At 63.8% G+C, this 18,676-nt stretch overlaps 1 protein-coding gene across 1 annotated transcript in view; it reads right to left on the reverse strand.

Annotated features, from left to right (window-relative positions):
* Positions 1-16,359, reverse strand: part of TTYH3 (tweety family member 3) — a 28,641-nt gene extending 12,282 nt beyond the window's left edge. Inside the window, exons 1-7 of the mRNA XM_044232674.1 lie at positions 16,111-16,359; positions 2,393-2,562; positions 2,142-2,253; positions 1,786-2,006; positions 1,493-1,588; positions 729-801; positions 403-478 (exon numbers count right to left, since the gene is read on the reverse strand). Coding sequence (XP_044088609.1) covers positions 403-478; positions 729-801; positions 1,493-1,588; positions 1,786-2,006; positions 2,142-2,253; positions 2,393-2,562; positions 16,111-16,233 — 871 coding nt within the window. The 5' untranslated portion in view covers positions 16,234-16,359. The remainder of the gene's footprint in view (positions 1-402; positions 479-728; positions 802-1,492; positions 1,589-1,785; positions 2,007-2,141; positions 2,254-2,392; positions 2,563-16,110) is intronic.
* Between the last annotated feature and the right edge of the window lie 2,317 nt (positions 16,360-18,676).

Below are 18,676 nucleotides of genomic sequence, written 5' to 3' on the forward strand. Positions count from 1 at the left end.
TGGTCTATTTTCTGCCTCACAAACATACCAAGTTTGTCTCTGCCTCAGGGCCTTTGCACAAGACACACAACCTTCTCTTATTCAATTTTAATGCTACCTCTTTGGCAGGCCACACTGCTACCTGCTCTGAAGCGGCATGTCATCACTTGCCTTGCCCCCCTTGTCACCTGTCCCCACCCTCACCCCACCCCCCATCACTGGCTCAACACACCCTGTGTCCTCATCCTCAGCACCCCCCCGTTCACAGAAGATGTTCCTGTTCACTTACTAACTTCCTGATCAACGTAGGTCCTGCCTCCCCCAAACTGAGGGCCAGGACGGAGAGGATGCCTTGGCCTAGCTCAGCGGGGTCTCCCCAGCCTGGCCGCTGGGGTCCTGGCTCAGACACAGCTGCAGACTCACCCCCACTCAGCACCGAGTGCTCCTCCACCATCCTGGTCACATAGGTGTCGGGGTCCACACAGAAGTCACTTGAGCCCTAGGGGAGTACAGGCAAGGAAGATGGGGTGACCAAGCCAGGTCCCCCACCCTTTAGCTCTCACAGATGGAGCCTGCAGCTCACGTCTGCTCTCAGCCCCGGAAGATAACATGTGAATGCTGTGTGCCCACGGAAAGGTCTCCACTCCTCGTGGAACCTCGGTGTTCCAGGCGAGAGGCATGTGACGTTCCCCACCCCTTCCCATGCTTAGGCCCAGCAGACCAGGATCACGCATACCCCTGCCACTCACCACAGACACGGCCAGCTCCAAGCCCAGTGAGCCCCAGCTGATGACCAGGGCCAGCACCCCCAGGAGGCAGACCCTTGGGGCAAAGAAAGCCAATCAGCATCCCCCAGGCTGGGGTGCAGGCCAGAGGGCCAGGGCCCCGGGGAACATTGTGGGGGGGGTCTCCCCACACAAGGGCTGTAGCTTCTCCCGTGGCCTGGCCTTAGCCAGAGCCACCCAAAGGCCAGGCACAGATGGACTTCTCTCCCACCTGGTGTGGGCTGCAGTGGGGCTCAGAGCTTAGGAAGCGGCTGGTCTTCCTGCTTCCCCCTCCCCCGAGCAGACAACAGGTCTGGGCCTTCACTGGGCTCTCCCTTTCCCCCAAGCACTGTCACTGGCAGCGCCTGGCCCAGGTGGGGGCAGGACACAGCTGTTCAGCTGTCCTGGGGGAAAGGAGGCCAACATTTCACAACTACCCGATGGACGAGCCATCCCCACCTTCGTCTTTGAGATGAGGACACGGAGCATCCGTGTCCGGGGGCCACCCACCCCGGGTGGCCAGCTGAGTAAGCCGCACAGTGGGGATCTGAACCCACGAGGCCTCCAGGCCAAGGACAGAGCCTCCGGTGTGACCCCCTAGTGTCCCCATGAGATGGTGGAGCCTCACCCCTCGGCAGACCTACGGCTACACCCACAGATGGGCAAAGGGGAGGCAGGGCTGATTCAGAAGGTGGTGCTGTGGGTGCCGCCCCCCTGCTCCCCACCGGCCCTCAGGCCCACAGACTCACCCAACCAGAATGCCCTTAGAGCTGCGGATGAGGCCCACCAGCACCAGCAGGCAGATGGCCACTTCGAGCAGCAGCAGGCCGAGGTAGCCCAGCCACCTGTGGGCACACAGAGGGTATGGGTGGGGCCCAGAGGGGCACCCACGGGCAATTCTGGAACACTGGGGGCCTAGGGGGCTGCCATCAGCTCTTGTAAGAGGTCCTGGGGAACTTGGCCCCTCCCACCCACCAAACCTCAGACCCCGGGCTCTAGGGACCAGTTGGGGCAGGGGGGCAGAAAAGAGGGCCAGCCGCACCTGTACCAGTCGTAGAGGTCCACCTGCTCTGCTAGCACCTCGAGCGACACGGCGGGGTTCCTCCAGAACGGGATGGCCGCTGTGTAGCCCAGCAGCGTCCCGAGAAGGCCCCGCAGCCGCTGCACTGCACGCAGGGGCTCCGGCCGTGCCGCCAGCTGCCGCTCCAGGCTCTGCAGACTGGGCTCCGCCGAGCGGTTCAGGGCGGCCGCCGTGTCCCACACCTGCGCCGGGCCGGGGGCCGGTGAGCCCGGGCACAGACCCGCTCCCAGCACATGCCCACCCCTGGGGCACACACGCAGACACAGGGTTCAGGGGCAGGAACAGAGCCCCCCCCTTCCCATCAGACGGCCACTCACGCGGTCCTGGACCCCTGCCACTGTGCGGTTGGCGTGGCGGAGCGAGTAGGTGGCCCGATGGATGCCGTCACTGGTCTCCCCGTTGCCATAGAACCCCACAGCGATGCCGGCGCTAGGACGGGGCGGGGGGGGGCGGTGGATGAAGGCACATCGCCTGCAGGCGGAGGGCCCTACCGGAGGGGGGGAAAATCCAGCCCGGCTTGCCCCTTCCGGCCCCACCCCCACCTGGCCAGGCCTGGCCCTGCGCTCACCTGCAGACCAGCGTGGCGATGATCACGCACCAGGCGGTGCAGCAGCAGTCGGCATCCAGATGCTCCTCGCTCTTGCGCCGTCGGCAGCACAGCCAGAAGGAGTAGAAGAGCAGGAAGAGGAGGTCCAGGGCGAGGCAGGCCAGCGCGGTGGCCCCCAGCAGCAGCAGCGCCTGTGGGAGGTGGGGAGGCGGCGCTGGAGGGGTGGGCGCGCGGCCAGCTCTGCTGCACCTCTAACATGCTGCGCGGGATGCACTGGAACCCAGCTGTCCTCCAGCCCTGGGGGCAGAGGCTCCCCACACTTGGATGCTTGCCTGTGAGCCCCCAGACTCCCATCCTTAACCCTGCACTAGCCACCAGGACCGGCCCAAGCCACACTCCCAGGGCCCCAGGTGAGGGGCCATGGGGTCCCCCCAGGTCCAGGGTCCCTGAGCCCAAGGCAAGATATGTCTAAACAGGGGTCCCTGACCAAGCCCAGGAAGGAGGTGCTGGGTGGGCAGGGCCAGCACTACTGATGATGGCCACGTGACCAAGGAATGCCCCCAATCTCCTGGAGCCCATTTTCTCTTCTGTAAAAAGGGAGGGGATGCTCTCCCCAGAAGAGGCCAGTGGGAGTCTCCAGGCCATGTGCATCACGGAACCAGGCACACAGCAGGGCCCTCCCTCTCGGCACGCACACTGCTCTGGACCTGGCTGCTTTTGTGAGCCCCAGGGCCCCTGGGCAGCCAGAAGGGCCCCAAGTTCTCCAGCCACATCCAGGAGTCACCAGGGAGGAGGAAGTGCCCCCGCAGCACCCTCCTGTGACCGAGGTCGGCGCCCCCGATGGGAAGTGGTTGACTTGGTCCAGCAGGGACACCCACTGTGGGCTTGGCCTGGGGCTGGGCCTCCACCTGTTGGAGCCCATGGCTCTCCCTTTCGCCTGGCCCAGTGCGTCACCTCCGTTCCACTGATAAAGAAACTGGCTTCAGAGAAGTTATGGAGGAAGGACTCAAGTCCCACGTCACGGCCCGTGGGGGACCTCTGCGCATGTCCTGGGGTGGGGTGGGGGTGGTGGCCTGATGGAGCTGCAGGCTGGGTCTGACCATGTTCACCTATGGGTGGCGGGGGCGGGAAGTACCAGGCAGAAGGTCCAACACACAGCAGCACCCACCCCACGGGGACCATCAGATTTGTGGTGTGGCCACTGGGCCCCCCACAGTTGCCCTCACTAGCACAGCTGCAGAGATGCTGGGCCTCAGGGAGACCTGGAAACACCCTCCCTCCCCCATGTCTGAATGCTCGGCAACAGTGGCTGTCCCTGGAGTGTTGGCGGGGGTGTGTGTGGGGGGGGACACACCCACCTGCCCCTCCCCCACCCACCACAGGGCACCCCCTTGGGTGCCACCTTGGCCCAGGGCCCTTGGCCCTGGCCCCCAGCAGCTGTCTCCCAGGAGATGGCTGCCAGGCAGCGGAGGCAGGATGGCACTCCCTGCCCTCCCAGGAGCCCGCTGGTCCCAGAGGTCTCCCCTGAGGCCCACCGCTCCTGGCCAGCATCCCCCCACACCTACGGCGGGGCTCCCCCACTTCCCACCAGACCAGAGCCTGCCCCTCTAGCCACGCTTTAGAGCAACACGGGCGCCCTGGGGGCTGAGGCGCTGTCTGGAGCCACCACGAGGCACAGGGTGGGGAGGACCAGGGAGATACCATGAGGCTGTGGTCACAGGCCACTGCCCTGCTGTGCGGGCTGCCCCACACCGTCATCCAGCCACAAGGGGTGTCAGGGGCTGGCGCCCTCCCTTCCTCCTTCAGGTTGGGGGTGCAGCCGCCCACCGCCCCGCAATGGCAGGAGGCCTGATGGGGGCCCTGATGCCCTGCTCATGAGCTGGTGGGGGGAGGGGAGCTGGCCTCAGTGCCACCCCACGGGCCCAAGGCTCCTGGAGGGCAGGGGCGCTCACGTCACGAAGGGTACTCCCAGCACCCAGGCCGCAGCCAGGAGCCTCCAGGCCGCAATCAGGGGCGTGTCAGGGGGCCAAGGGCCAGTCATTGGAGGGGGCTTGCCTTGCGGATCCTGGTATCAGGCACTGCCCTCATCCTGCCCAGCCCCGGATGTCAATAAACATCAGAGTGCTTGCAACAGCACCGTCCTATGGGCTCCCCGGGTCTGCCTCACACGCACAGCCTGGACATTGACCCGAGGGCTGCAGGCCCTGCCCACCCGCTCTTCGCTGGGCAGAGGCCAAGGGCGGAACACAGCACGGCCCCTGGGGCCATAGCTCGCTCCGGACATCTGCACTTTCTAGCCCAGGCTGCCTCTCGGTCACCAGTCCTGACACAGCCACCTCTTCTCCACCCTGCCCCTGGGCCCTCCAAGACCACAGCACACCCAGACCCAGCCCCCTTTCGCCGCCCTGCTGACCCTGGCTCCCATGCTTCCCTGTCCCTGCCCTGCGCTCACAGTGCCCCTGAAGGTCACCTTTTCTCCAACAGCTGTCCCTTGGTCCCGGCCCTGCCCCGCCATCATGCCACATCCTGCCCGTAACCCCTCACCCCACGCACGCGGAGAACAGTGGGCATGGAGTGGGTGTTCAAATACGCACATGGACACACATCCTCCAGAGGATGGGGAGCCGGGCCCAGAGGCCCAGGGCCCCGAGAGCCCACCACTCTGGCGCTCACTGTCATCACAACTCCAAGCACTGACGGGCCCAGTCGCTGCCTCAGAGGAGTCAGGACCGCCCACTCCCATTTGCCAGGCAGGAAAACTGAGGCCAGCCAAGCGGGCCCTTCACACCTGGAGGGAGGAGGGGCTCACAGTGCCTCTGGGAGCCAAAGCAGGTGCCAGCCTGGTAGGTCCCCGGTGGGTACTACCCGGGAACTCTGGAGCTGACAGGCTGGTGGAGGGAGCTGGGGGGCGCCGCCTGCTGGACACGAGCTGGGCCACGCAAACCGGAGAGAACAGGCCAGGGTGGTGCACCGGCCCCGTCCGTGAGTGGATCATGGCCGGCACCTCCCTGAGCCGGCCTGTCCACGTCCGGAAGGTCCCGGTCCCTGTGGCCGGGAGTCACGCTTGTACCTTTCCTGGGTCCTCTCCTACGGCTTTGATTTGGTTTGTTTAGTTGTTGTGGGTCTTTTGGGTTTTCTTTTTTTTAAAACCACACACTTGTACTAACTTCGTAATTACAGTGCAGAGCCAGAAATCTGTCAGTGGCTCTTTCCAGCCGAGTGAGGGAGGGCCCCGGTTGGAGCCCAGCTCTGCCACGTGAGTGTCCCGTGCAGTCTCGCCCGGCCTCTCTCTGCACCCCGTTTTCACCTCTGTGAGTTGATGGGAGTGTTCCCCGGTCCTCTGGGCTATCCTTGGGGAGAAGGCCTCCGGGACCCTGAATTGGGCCCCTCTTGGTCCATGGCATGGTCCCACAGGCCCTGCTGGTGCCCAGTCCCCCAGGAGCCATGACGGACAAGAGGGGAGGGACGTCCTGGCTGGCTACCAGGAGGCCCAGAACTACCTGCGGCTAGACAGAGGAGCGAGGGAGGGGGGGTTCTGCCCCGCCCTCCCAGCCACCCGAAATCTCAGGCCCACGTGGGGTCGTCCAGCCTGCTGGGAACCAAAGCACCGAGGTTCCAGTGTTGCTCACTCTGGCTCAAAGACATGACTGTGAGTCAACCTCTTGCCTCAGTTTCCCCACCTATAAAGGAGAGACAGGAACATCACTCTCCTGGCCCGGGACTGTGAAGATGGCAGGAGCTAGTCCCTTGAACACGCGGAACAGCACCTCCACAGGGGTCTCCCAGGAAAGGTCAGGGTCCTGAGGGCGGCTGCTCCCAGGGCCAGCTCTGCCACGGTGCAGCCCGGTGGGCTGGGGGCAGAGAGGGCACCCTGACTGCTAGGGGGGCTAGCCCAGGGCCACTCAAGGACAGGCTGAGGCATGCCCACATCTATACCCACACGTGCACTCCCGTACATGCGTGTCCACACTCACACGCACACATCTACACTCATGTGTTCCCAGACGTTCACACCTGTATTCACACTCACACATGCACACGAAGGTGTCACCCTGTGATCTCCCCAGCAGGGGCACAAACAGCAGCCTGTGGCTGGAGCTCCTGGGGATGGGGGGGGTCCCAAGAACCTGGGTGTTGGGACACCTGCTGGGACTGGGAAGTGGGGAAGGCCGCCTCACTCACGGCCACCTGGGGGACTGGGGGGCATAACCGTCACAGCCACAGGAGCAGAGGTTGCTCCTAACCCAGCCCAGCCTTACGGAGCCAGTCAAGGACCAGGGACTCAGGGAGGACCACTGCCAGGGAGGCCCGGGCCAGGCTTGATGGGGGTCAGCTCTGGGGCTCAGCTGGGTACCAAGGAGGTAAGTTACTTTCCAGAGGCTTCCCTGGAGGCAATGACAGGCAGAGGCCCAGGTGCCCCGTCACCCCCACATACCCCTGGAGCCCTGACCACTGGGAGCTAGGCATCCACCTTGCCCCCTGCTGGTCTGCCTCCCCGGCTTCAGGAAGCCCCCCTACTAGGAGAACGGGGTCTGTCTGCATAAACCTTCCCCAGCGGATGCTGGAAAGGCCTCCCTGAGCTCATCAATCTAGCGGAGGTGGTGCCCACTCTGGTGCTTGGCCCCGGCCCCGAGCTCTACACCCCAAGGTCTGATAGGACTGTGGCTCTGGGGCCTGGGCCACCACAAATTCCCTCTGCCCCCCAGGGAAGGTGCCGGCACCTCTGGCTCACAGGTGGGGCACGGGGGCGCAGTGGTTGGGGGGGTCTATCCCATCTAGCAAAGCTGCAGAGCCCGTCGCTGGCTGGGTGCAGGAGCCGGGCACGAGCGCGCCCAGCGTGACCTGTGCCCGTCTCCTCTTCTGCTGGCGTTGCCGTGGCAGCCCCGCCTCCCCTGGCCAGGAGCCGGCGTCCCCTTCACTTCCCCTGGGCCCATTCAGAAAGAGAATGGGAAATGTCTGATCAGCATCTGGGCTCTGACCAAATGGAATTTTCCGTCTGTGATGGAAGTGATGTCAGCACTCGGTCAGGCGAGGCAAGATGCTCGGGCCCGTGTCCCGACCGCTGGTCACAGCGCTGGCTGCCAGCCACCCGCAGCACTAAGCACACACTGGGCTCTGTGAGGGTGCTCGCAGCGGGGGCTCTGTGTGGCCCTTCCGCCCCCCCCAGCCCTCCAGCTCATTTCTCAGCCCTGGGCCACCCCCTCCTCCCAAGGCCCCTGTAGTCCCCGCCAGAGCACAACCCCCTGCCCCGGCCTGTGGCCAGACACTCTCCTGCAAGCCCCAAGGCCCCCCCAAACCCCCCTCCACTCTGGAAACACCCCAGGAGCCAGAGCTCGGGGTCAAGAGACACCCCTGGCCCAGCTCTGAGGCCTGGGGCCCAAGACCCCAGACTTGGCGGGGGAGCCAAGGACAAGAAGGGGCCCAGGGAAGCAGCTGTGTTCCGAGTGAGCCTAAGCTGCTTCCCTGCACAGGGTGGGGGACCCCTGGCTCAGCCCCAGGCTTGCTGGCAGGCGGGGTGCTAGGGGTCCCAAGCTGGGGAGGGTCCACAGCGTGCCACCAAACCTTCCTAGAGCTTTGCAGCAGGCAGGAGGCTTGGCCCCATCCATAGACGGAGACCACAGCGTCAGGGGCTCCAGACTGGGAGCCCATCCCTTTGACACCCCACCACTGGCCTGGACACCGCGTGCTGGCTCTGTAGCGCAATGGATAGTGCACTGGAATTCTTCTAGACATGGCGTGTTGGTGCCTGGGCATCTGTACCCCTCCCCTGCACGACACTAGGCTCAGCTTCAGGGCAGGCTGCTCTGATGTGCCTGAGGCCACCAGGCCATGAGAGCCACGCAGGACCCCGGCTGCGGCTGCGAGTGTGCCTGCGTGGGAGCATGCCACACGTGGTCCACACATCGGAACCCCCAGCAGACCGCTTCCCCACACACCTCTCTCTTTGGAGAGGAGCCTCTGTGCCTGAGGTCCCCCCACTGCCCATGGTATGAGAGGGACCAGCAAGGCCCTGAAGCCCGTGGAGGTGGGGGCCCCTGCAGGAGGCCATGGCTGGCAGGGCTGCCACTCGGCTCGCCCCCACCCCTCCCTGAACCAGCCCTCCCTTCAAGAGGGCTCCTCCAGCAGTAAAGGGCAAGGCTCCAAAGACTAGGCGAGTCCACATTCCTCCAGGGCCCCGGGACCCCACTGCCCCACACCCCAACATCCTCCTATTGGCCCCATCTCCCTGGACTGGGGAGGCCCTCAGCCTAGGGCCAGCCTGATACTGAGACATCAGCACGGGCAGCATCCGGATTCAGCCCCAGGCTCGACACGGGGACACAGGGCACAACAGACACAGCCCCTGCCGGGCATGCAGCTCCCAGGACCCCGGCATGCTGGCCGTGCACTGTCTCAGAGGCCGTGGGAGCCAGCCAGACAACCCGGGGTGGGGGGGGACAAAAACAGGTGTCTGAGAGCGCCAGCAGGGCACCATGGAGGACGGGTGTGCTCCCAGAGGGGGACGGCCTGGGCATAGGCCCGGCGTGAGACCCAGGCTGCACACCTGGGTCCCAAAGGGCTCTGGTGGCTAGAGTGTGGGCAGGCAGGTGTGTGTGTGTGTGGGGGGGGGCAGCAGACCCTTCCACTGCTCTCCAGCAGGGGACAACTTACCCCAGCCCCAGAACGGCCAAGGGCCTTTCTCCAGAGGAAGAGACCAGGTTAGGGTATCCAGGAGGCTGGCGGGATCCCAAACCCCAAGGCACCATCTAGGAATCCACACGTGGCTCGGCTGGAGCCCTGGGCCCAGGCTGGCTTGTTGCCCTAGCTCCTGGGTCTGGGATGCCTTGCCGGGAAGGGCTCCCACTCACATGGCTGCCCGTTCCCCTAGGGCTGGCTCTTTGCCTCAGCACCCACTGTCGCCCAGCCAGGCACACAGCCTTGCTGGTCCCTAGACTACCTGTGGAGGGGGTGGCACCCACCTTCCAGGCCAGGGGCCTGAGGCCAGAAGGGTCGCCAGAGGCCCATTCACATAAGTGGCACAGAAGCAGGGTCTGAGCCCACAGAGGCCTGTTGAGGAAGGCTCCAGAAAGGGCCCCCCTTCACCTCCCGGGCCAGGCCGTGGAGTGGAGCAGGGCGCCGGGCTGGCTGTTCGGCCCGCAGCCCCCCACCCCTCTAACACACTTGGCTGTGGCTCCCAGATGCCGGCAAGAAATTAAAAACAGATTTTCCACTGAGCTGGACTTGGGTTTCCCGAATTCCATGACGGTGAGCTCGTGGCCATCCCGGAGAACGCACAGCCAGCGACCAGCCAAGCAGGAGCCCAGAAGGGGCCCAGCTGTCCGCCCAAGTCCCCTCACGCTGAGGTCTGAGACTCAGAGCGCCAGGTTGCACATGGACGTGCAGCAGCTGAGCCCTGACGTCCCCACGGGGTACACACCACACTAGCCCTTATCCTCCGGGAACCATGGATACAGAGGCGTAGCAAGGCCAGAGGTGGGCAGAAGGCCCCGAGGAGTGCTGGCGGGTCATCCCCCACCCCAGCCCCTGCCTGCCGCCCTCCAGGTGTTGGGGGCCAGCCTGCTCTCCTGCTGCCTGTGCGACACGGGCTCACGGCATGAACGGTCACAGGGGCTGCCCTCCCCACGGGAAGGGTGTCTGTTTTGGTCCCGGTGCTCTCACACATTTCCCAGCAGGACACCCAGAAAAGCCCTCCGCTCGCCAGGCCTGTCTGCAAGCGCCTCGCCCCTGGCCAGCCCTAGAGACCCAGGCCACAAGCCTCAGTATAGCCCGGGGCCATTAGACGGGCCTGGTCCCAGGACACACATCGACCAAGAAGATGTGGTTCAGGGGGTGCAGCCTCCTGTGAGGACCCCAGCCTCAGCCAGCTTCCTCTGGGGAAGGGGCCCGCTAGGGGCCTGCTAGCTGAGGCCCAAGGGCAGCCCCCATGTGCAGGCCCGTGTGTGCATATGAGCCCATCTGGACACCTAGCAACAGTGGAAAGGGAGTCTCACGAGGGGTCCCGTACAACCCCTCCCCCACAACCCGCCCCGTCACCTGTCACCTGCAGCCCCTGGCCCAGCCTGGGCCCTCTGCCGGCTCCTGCTCCTGGGGGCACTCCCCTCACCCAGGCGCCTTCTCTGAGGCCCTTCTCCTGCCCCGGATATTAGCCTGGAGGCCTGGCCTTGACCCAGGCCCACTGAAGCCCTCCCAGCCTATCCACAGTGTGAGGCAAGCTTGCCGCCTGGGCTCATGTCTCCTGTGCTATGGACACCACTCCCCCGACCCCTGGCCCCGGAGTCCTGCCAGACAGACGGCAGACCCGATTCGGGAGGCATGAGCCATCCCATCTCTGGCGGAGACCCCAGGGCAGACCCAACATTTGTGGGCCCCTCCTTAGGACCTTAGATCAGGGGCACCCTCTGGATGGAGGCCCCCACCACCGGGTCGTCACATGTCCCAATGCCGGGAGGTCACATGGGGGCACTTCCCGTATCTGGGACCCAGTCCCTGAGCTGCAGATTCGGTTCCTCTTCTCCAGGCAAAGACTCAGCAGAGCTGCTGGTGGGGGAGGGGGCCCGCTCCCAACACCTGCTGCGCTCCCCAGAAACAGTCCCTGCTGGGGGACCCAGGGAGTCTCTGCATGGGGGCCGCGTCCACGGAAAGCAGGCCGGACAGGAGCCTGCACACATCTCCCAGCCCACTGATGCTGGCTGGCCAGCGGCCACGACTCTGCTCCCACAGAGGCCACAACGCTCACCCCAAGGGCCACTGGGGGGCCGCACGAGGAACACGTAGAGAAAGGACAGCAGAGGCCCCTCTGGGGGAGCGGCCATGGCCTGGGCTAAGAGCCACAGTGCAGCCTGCCTGAAGCCTGCCCAAGCCCCTGCCCAGGGCCAGCAGCTGACGTCCCTCCTTGCATGTCCCCTGCACAGACCAGTACGGTGCTGGCAACATGGCTTCCCAGCACGTCCCCAGACCCTTGGAAACCAGGAGCCACGAAAGGCAGAAGGATGGGGCCCAATGAGGCAGACCCCACACCAACGCCAAGTGGGGGATGTGCCAAGTTTCCCATGACACCCCCCACCCACACACTGCCACCCAGGTAGAGACCGGGGACTTGGCTGCAGAGGTCACCAAAGGCCACGTCCTGCCTCCCCCCCACCAAAAAGGAAACAGCCAGGCTATCTGTTCTGGCAGGGGCTACCCTGTCCCCTCACCACTGCATCCCCAACGGCCAGCCCCTCAGTGTTGTCCGTGCACAAGGTGCTCTAGAAGCTTCCGCCCTCTCCTCAGTGAGGTCCGTCCCATTTGGTGTGTTTCTGTCGCATGCAGCCTCAGCGCCCTGACAGTGACCACGGGACGCTGGTTAAGTATTAAGAACCAAGGGCCAACAATAAGGCCCAAGAGGCGGTGACATCAAGGGCACATGGAATGACTGTGGTTTAAGTGACACGCACCGGACAGGTAGACTTGCACGGACCGAATCCAGCCAGAGGGGCTTTCTGGTGTTTCCTCATGCTTTTTCCTATTTCCCAAACATTTCATGAGTGTTCAACACTTTTGTAAATGAGAAGACAGGCGACACACACTTTTCGGGACCTCCAGATCAGTGAGGAGGGTGAGAACGGGGCAGCCCACCCACAGCCTGCAGCCAGGTACGCACCTCACCTTGCCTGAGTCTCAGCTTTTGACCAAGATCCTGTGGTCTTAGCTAGGAGACCACTGGCCCTGGCAGTCATACAACCCAGAGCTCAAAAATTCCCTCTAAGCAGCGCCCCCGATCTGGGTTCGCACACTTCCGGGCACAGAGTGCGCGCTCACTCCCTGCTGAGGCAGGACATTCAGAATCCCTTATTTGGGCCTCAGGCTCAGGCTCCTCTCCGCCCCAGGGCCTTTGCATGTGCTCTTCCTGGTGCCAGGAACCGTTTTCCCCAAGGACTCTACATGGCTACTTCAGTCTTATCTTTAGGGTCTCAATGGAAACACCCCAGCACTCAGGGTTCTAACAGGAACCCACACGCTGAGTCCTACGTGCTGGGCAAACATGAGGGGAATGCTACCATATGACCTGGACGGGGAGCCAGTGTGCCCACTTATGCCAGGCTCCCAGGCAAGTCCCAGCCTTCTGGGTGTTCGCAGCCTGACTGATACCCTCCACGGCAGGGCAGGTAGCACCTCCTCCAAGAAGCCTTCCCTGACCACTGGGCTCCTGCAGGCCCTGTCCTGACACCTCCAGCCCCCACAGCTTCCAGCCTACCCCCACCAACCCTGAACTGGCAGAGCAAGGGGGAGTCGTGAGGGCTGGTGGGGACTGATGGTGATGAGGTAGACTCCTTGATGGAAGGGAAGCCCAGACAGATGGCTGGTCCCACCCAAGGTCACATAAATGGGAAGCCACAGAGCTAGGGCCCAGGCCCCCACTCTCCAGCTGGAAGAGAAGGTTCTGGGACCCCTGCCCAAAGCCAGGACAGGCTCTACCATCACCACAGAGCAGGCTGGCCGCAGGCCACATCAGGCCCCCGACATGGGGCCCAGCTGGCTCCACTCGGCCGTGCAGCCACCCGGGGGTCTCCTCCTTCCTCTGGGCCTGCAATCTTCCCTGCTGCCCAGCCCCCCAAATAAGAGTACCCACCCATTGAGCTGTCCCTGGTGCAAGGAGTTCTAGGCCCAGCCCCAGGGGCACCAGACCGACAGCCCCTCCTGGAAGGCAGCGGAGGGTGGGGTAGCTAAGCAAACTCCAGAAGCTTCTCTGCTTCCTTCCAGTACCTGCCTACCCACAGATCCCATCAGCCCCCACAGAAACCATGGTGCACCCTCCCTGTAATCTGTCCATTCAGCAAACATCACAGGCCCCCAAGAGGTGGATGCAAAAGGTTCCCCTCCTCATGGGAGCCTGAGACCTTCAGCCCCAAGAGAAATGCCATCCTTGCTCCTGCTGAAGCTCCAAAGCGCCCAGTGTAGGACCAGCCAGTGCTCTGGGGGCCCCTCATCGGCTCCTAACCCCTGCAGGGGGCCAGCAGAGGAGGACCCAGGAGATCCCCCTCCCTCCCAGGACTGACTCTGGCTCCTACCACCTAATCATTATGGGATTCTCAGCCAATCCCCTCTCCGAGCCTCAGTTTGCTAATCTGTACAATGGAGACAACCATTTTCATCTCCCAGGCTTGGAAGAGCTAGGGCTAGTGAGAGACAGCCCCACACAGGTTCCCAAACCAGAGCCTAGCGCATGGGGTTTTCCAGTGGGTTTTACCAGGGCTCCCAGCAGTCCATGGTGGGGGCAGGAAATAGCGAAGAAGGGCCAAGGCTGGTCTCCTCATGCCACACACACCCTCTATTCCTGAACCCAGGCCCCACTTCTCTCCTGGGTAGTCCAGAAGGCAGAAGCCCTCCTCCCCACCTGGGCCCAGCCCACACGGGAGGTGGGGGACTGCCAGACCCTTCAGCCCAGGTTGGGGGCCGGCCTAACAGGTTCCCAAGCCGGGGGGGCGGGTGTCCCTGGGCTAGGAGGATGAGGGCCCACCCACCATCAGGAAATGGGATGGGAAGAGCTGCCCCCCTCCATCCCAGTGAGGAACACTCCAAGGGAGGCACAAAGAGGCTCCAGGCCATGGCCCCCACTGACCCACTGCCCAGCCACCCAGGAAAGGAGCTCTGTCTGTTGCAACCAAAAATGGAGCTGGAGCATGGGGCCCTTGCATCCCCCACTGTGACCCCACAAAATCTGCCAGCCCAGATTTCAGGGTGTGACAGTGAAGGATCAGAGAGGTCAAGCGCTTGCCCCAAAGCACCAGCACGGGAGTCAGGGGCAGGATGTATGTCTGGGCCTGGCTCACGCTACAGCCCCCAGCCAGGAGCAGAGGCGGCGGGGGATGGAGACGGGCTGGTTTCCACGCCGTGAATTATTCAGTGGCTAATTCGGCTCCACAGAGAGGAGGCAGGAGAGTGAGTCAGAGCCCTCCCTCAGCGGAGGAGGGAACAGTGCTCACAGAAGCCGAGGGCAGACATCAGGGACCTCTCAGGGGCACAGGGCCCTGCAGGGGGTAAGGCTGAGCTGTGGGGCCCACCACCATTCTGGAGGCTTCCACAGGCTGGAGGCATCGGCCCCTCACTCACTCCCACAACATGTCCCAGGATCTCCAGAGGGCAGGAGGGCTCCAGCTAGTCCAACCGAGGTGGACAGGCAGCACAGCAAGCCTCAGGCCAGCAGGCCAGTTCTCTGTGGGTCCCAGACACCCCAGGTGGCCCCAGGGGCAGCCCCAGAACCTCCCAACTAATAACTGGCGGAGAACTTCCGCCAGCACAGACCCTGGCCTGCAGGAGCCAGGGGCCGGACATGGCAGAGCCAGGACATATGGGAGGCCCCAGGGAGCACAGAAGGGTGCCGTTCCCACACCGGTCGGTACCCCAGGGCTGGGCTCCTAGGACGTGGGCGTTTGAGTTTTCTAAAAATCTTGCCATCTCTGGGCGTGCCTGGGCCAATCCCTGGCCCCCTTTCTAGTCTGCTTGGAAACAGATCAGCAGGGCTGGGGGAGCAGGCCCCAGGTGAGCACTGAGGCTGGGCGTGCTGGGTTCCCATGGTGTCCTCACTCTCTGCTTCCGGTTCTTGCTCTCTAGATAAGGGCAACCAGGGAACACAAAGTTCTACATAGGTGAGGTGCGATCACGTCCACGGAATCCTGGATTCCCAGGCCATCTCCACCAGCAAGGCCATTCCACTCCACCCGGGGCTCTGCAAGGATCTGGAGAGAAAGAACCCCAGGGGTGTTCCGGGTGACCAGGCATCCCAGTCATGGGGCTTCTGGAATCCGGATCCCCAGGCAGGAAGGAAATGCCCACAGCCTGGTCCCCTGCCCTGCACTCAAATGACAGCAGCTCAGTGCGGGCGGGGGGGGGGGGGGGGGGGAGGGCGGGGAGGGCGGTGCTTGGGCTCGGCATGACCCCAGGCCTAGGGTTCTACCCGGAGAACCTGGGCCCTTGGGCAGAAGGCTGCAAAGGCTCCCACTGCCACCCCCCACCCCAGCACCTTTATAGCCTTCCAGAAGGAGGCCTATCTTGAGTGCCTGAGGCCAGGCCTCCCATCCTCAGGGGCTCCTGGCAGCCATGGCTCCAGCCAGTCCAGGTGTCACCAGAGCATACACTGCACCCAGCAGGGAGTCACTGCCCGCCTGAGAGGGCTGGCATCTGCCCAGCTCACTCACCCACCAAAATCTTGGCAGGGAGTGGGATTCCCCAGCCCGGGGCGGGGGGAGCAAGGAATCCCCTCCTGGCTGCACCCAGTGCTCTGAGGTATCAGCTTGGTCTCAGAGCCCTGGGCTCCTCTGGGTTGGGGGCTCTGCAGGGCCCCAGGTCAGGGCTGCCCCAGGTGATGGGCAGGGGCCTGGGCTGGAGCTGACAGCTGGCAGAGGGGGCTCCACGGAGGGAAGCAAGGAGGCTCCACAGGACCCCAGAAGGGAGGGCCTAAGTAACACTAGAGGAGAAGGCTAGAATCTGCAGGAGGGCCATGGACCCTCCATGCAGGATGGGGGTCTTTAGACGCTCACAGAGGGGAGCCCCAGGACGCAGGAGGCAACCCTGGAGAAGAAAGGCGCTCTGACTCACGAGAAGGCGGAGGCCGTGACCCTCCAGGAGGACAGGGGGCGACGGCGACCCTCGGAGAGGAGGACCTCCCCAGACCCTCGACTGTGGGGAGTGGGGGGGTTGGGAGTCTTCAGACCTTCGAACGGAGGGGCCCTGACCCCCGACCCGGGGGGCCGCGTCACCTGCTGGTAGTCGGTGTCCTCGGGCCGGAACTGGCTGCTGGTGGTCTCCCAGCGCAGGTCGAAGTGGGGTAGCCGGTGCAGGAGGTTCACCCACCAGGGCGCCGCGTAGCTGACCCCGGCCATGGCGGGCTGGCCGCCTCGGGCGCGTGCCGCCGCGCGGCTCCTTCGCTGCCCCGGGGGCGAGGGGTTCAGGGGTCCGCCAACCCCCGCCTGGCCGCCCGCATAGCCCGCGCGCTCCTGGGCCCGGCCCGGCCCGGCTCGGCCCGGCTCGGCTGCGCTCGGCTCCGCTCGGCCGCCCGCGCCCGCCGCCTCTTTGTTCGCCGCCGCCGCCGCCGCCGCCTCCGCGCGCCCCCGCCCGCCGCCGGCCGCCCCGCCCCCGCGCCGCCATTGGCCCGCCGCCCGGAGGCCCAGCCCCGAAATCGCGCCCCGCCCCCCAACACCATTGGCCCGCGGCCCGCCGGCCCTGCCCCTCTGTCCGCCCGCCCTCTCCCCGCTGGCTCCGCCCCTCCGCGCGTGCCCGCCCACCTTCCCTGCCCCCGTGCCACCATTGGCTCGCTGGACCAGGCTCCGCCCACCAGGGCCACTCCCCGGGTCCGAGGGGCGCCCGGCGGGGAAGGTGGGTTGGAAGCCGGGACACTGTCCCTCCACCTGCAGATGAGGGTGGGCGCTGGGACCCTGGCGGCACGTCCACTCGCCCGACACGCTCCCCCGGGCGCTTGTTCGTTGGCTCGACCACTGCACGTTCCCTGAGCTTCTGCGGGGGTCGGCGTGGAGGGGCCTGGGCGGCCTCCCGCGCACGCAGCCTGTGCAGCTCGCAGGCCTGTCAAATAATGGTGGTCTGGACTCCCAGCCGGCCTTGGTCGTCCACGGCTGTGTGATCTGGAACAAGTTAAGATGCTCTCTGTTCCTCAGTGCCCTTGTCTGTGAAAGGGAAGTACAATGAGTGTAAGAGCTCAGGACATCGAAGTGTGGCCGAGGAGAGTGTGTCAGCGGACCGGCGGGTGGATCCAGTCCGAGCCGGGCCACCCCTTTGGGGAAGGACGTGTCTTCTGTTAAAACCCAAGAGAAACACAGTGCTCTGTCCTGGCCTCCTTGAGCCTGGAAGTTAAGGCAGCATCCCCGGAGGGCCCAGCATGGACTTTGGAGCCACACAGTCCCACTTCCTAATAGGCAGCGTCATGCTTACTAAAGTCGAGTTGGGAGCCCCAGGGACAGAGGAATCTGGAAATGCTCTGTGTGCGTGGCCGTGGCTCGCCTCTCTCTGCACCCCAGGGCAGTGGGTGCATATCTTCTTGGCTCTGGTTTGTCACCACCCTGCAGCATTGTGTCTGGACCTCTTGCCTTCTGAGAAACAGGTCCCTCCCTACACCTGGGACTTTGCACACTCTGGCTCAGCCAGCTCTGTGGGCAGACAGGCCCCTTCTAGCAGGCTGGGCCAGGCTCTTGCAGACGCTGGGCAGTGCTTCCCAAAAGGCCTGTCCCTCTGCTCACCTGATTGCCCCGACTTGTCTGTCTTCCTGTGATAAAGCTGGGTGGCCTCCCTCCATGTCCTGCAAAGGCCCATGGGTATAGGAGAGGCCTTTGCAAAACTGTGGTTTCCTCCCTCGGGATAATTTGGATACCAACCTGCTGGGGAATAACGGCCTGGCAGGAAGAGAGCGGTCATGTTCTCCATCCTTAAAGGGCATAGATTCTGGTTGTTAACAGCTGGTCCCACAGCCACACACCCCCTGCTTCACCCCGACTCCCATGCTCCCAACACCAGTGTGGCAGGTCTACCAGGGCCGCCTGGGGAGGCATGGCGTCTATGAGCTCTTTTCCATGTTTCCAAAAGCCTCAAAATATTGTGCATTTTCCTCTGATAAGGCCAGAAATCCTGACCCAAACATATGAAATGATAACCCAACTGTACTGAGTTGACTTGTATCCCCTGCCCCCCCAAAAAGGTATGTCCTGGTCTTACCTTCTGGTGCCCGCGACTACGATTTTATCTGGAAATAGGACTGTTGTAAATGTGATCAAGTTATGAGGTCCTACCAGATTATGGAGGGCCCCAATCCAATGACGCTGTCTTCATACGAAGAGGGAATTTGGACTCGTCAGCTCAGAGATACAGAGACATAGGGGAGAACACTGTATGAAGACAGGGGCAGAGATGGGGTGATGTGCAAAATGGGATTCCTGCAGACCAGCACCCAGAAGGGCAAAGGGTTAAAGGAGAATACTGAGTTGGGGGGGAAGGGCACAATTAGGTCCCGTCCCTACTCCACACTTCTTTGGCCTGGTGGCATTGCCTGGAGTGACGGTGGTTTTTCCTACCTCTCCTAGGTGACTGTGGCCAGACTCTGGCCCCACTCTGTAGATGGAGAAACTGAGGTCCAGGGCCCACCATTGCTCTGGAGGCATGAGACTCACCACCCAAACAGGGAACCAAGATTCAGCCTTGTGCTGTGGGCCATAAATCGAAGGACCTGAAGGAGGGCCCTAGTGGGAGAGGTCAGAGAGGACTCAGTCTGCTACATGGGCCACTGACCAGGGCACCAAGGGACAAACTTTGAGTGACTCA

This window comes from Neovison vison, chromosome 14 (assembly GCF_020171115.1).
Source record: "Neovison vison isolate M4711 chromosome 14, ASM_NN_V1, whole genome shotgun sequence".
NCBI classification, from domain to species: domain Eukaryota; kingdom Metazoa; phylum Chordata; class Mammalia; order Carnivora; family Mustelidae; genus Neogale; species Neogale vison.